Consider the following 577-nt stretch of genomic DNA (forward strand, 5'->3'; position numbering starts at 1 on the left):
AAATTTAGTTATTAAAATGATCAAGGTCTTCATATCATAGGATTATGAAATGTTGTGTAATTATAATGTATATAATATTTGTTAACAGATATCTGATTATTTTGTACTTGTAAATATAAAACAGTAATATCAATGATAGTTTAAGCTTAACGTTTTCCATTTATACAATATATTAGTCATTTTCTTGGAAGGGAAACATGTATGGACAATGACTGTCTTTGATTAAAAGCAAGGAATATACTGCCCTGAAAGAAGCTTACATTCACACTTCCTTTTTCCAAATCGTCAGCTGCAGTAGGTTCTGGCAGGAGTCGTGCCAACAGTGTGGACACAACCTCTAGTCTTGGCGCTGATGACCTCATGCTTGACTTTGACATAGAAGAGGGCAAAGCAGGAGGGTAAGTTTTCTCTTGTTTTCCATGTTGATTGCTGCAAGTTGAGAGTTGATTTTGTAGTGATTCCATTGCACTGTGTGAAGAAGGAATGCTGTGTTAGACAGCTGGATAAGCAGTTGTTTCCATTATTGGTGAAGGAAATGATGGATGCAAGTGTTTCTTCAGTACCAGTGCAGCAGGAA

At 36.0% G+C, this 577-nt stretch overlaps 1 protein-coding gene across 1 annotated transcript in view; it reads left to right on the top strand.

Moving 5' to 3' along the window:
- The window catches only part of LOC119588756, a gene marked incomplete in the record, with an annotated part of 62,293 nt that overhangs the window by 16,594 nt on the left and 45,122 nt on the right, over window positions 1–577 (top strand). The window contains 1 exon segment of the mRNA XM_037937395.1: window positions 290–398. Within this exon segment, the coding sequence (XP_037793323.1) occupies window positions 290–398 (109 nt within the window).

The sequence above is a fragment of the Penaeus monodon genome, chromosome 24 (assembly GCF_015228065.2).
Source record: "Penaeus monodon isolate SGIC_2016 chromosome 24, NSTDA_Pmon_1, whole genome shotgun sequence".
In the NCBI taxonomy this organism is placed as follows: domain Eukaryota; kingdom Metazoa; phylum Arthropoda; class Malacostraca; order Decapoda; family Penaeidae; genus Penaeus; species Penaeus monodon.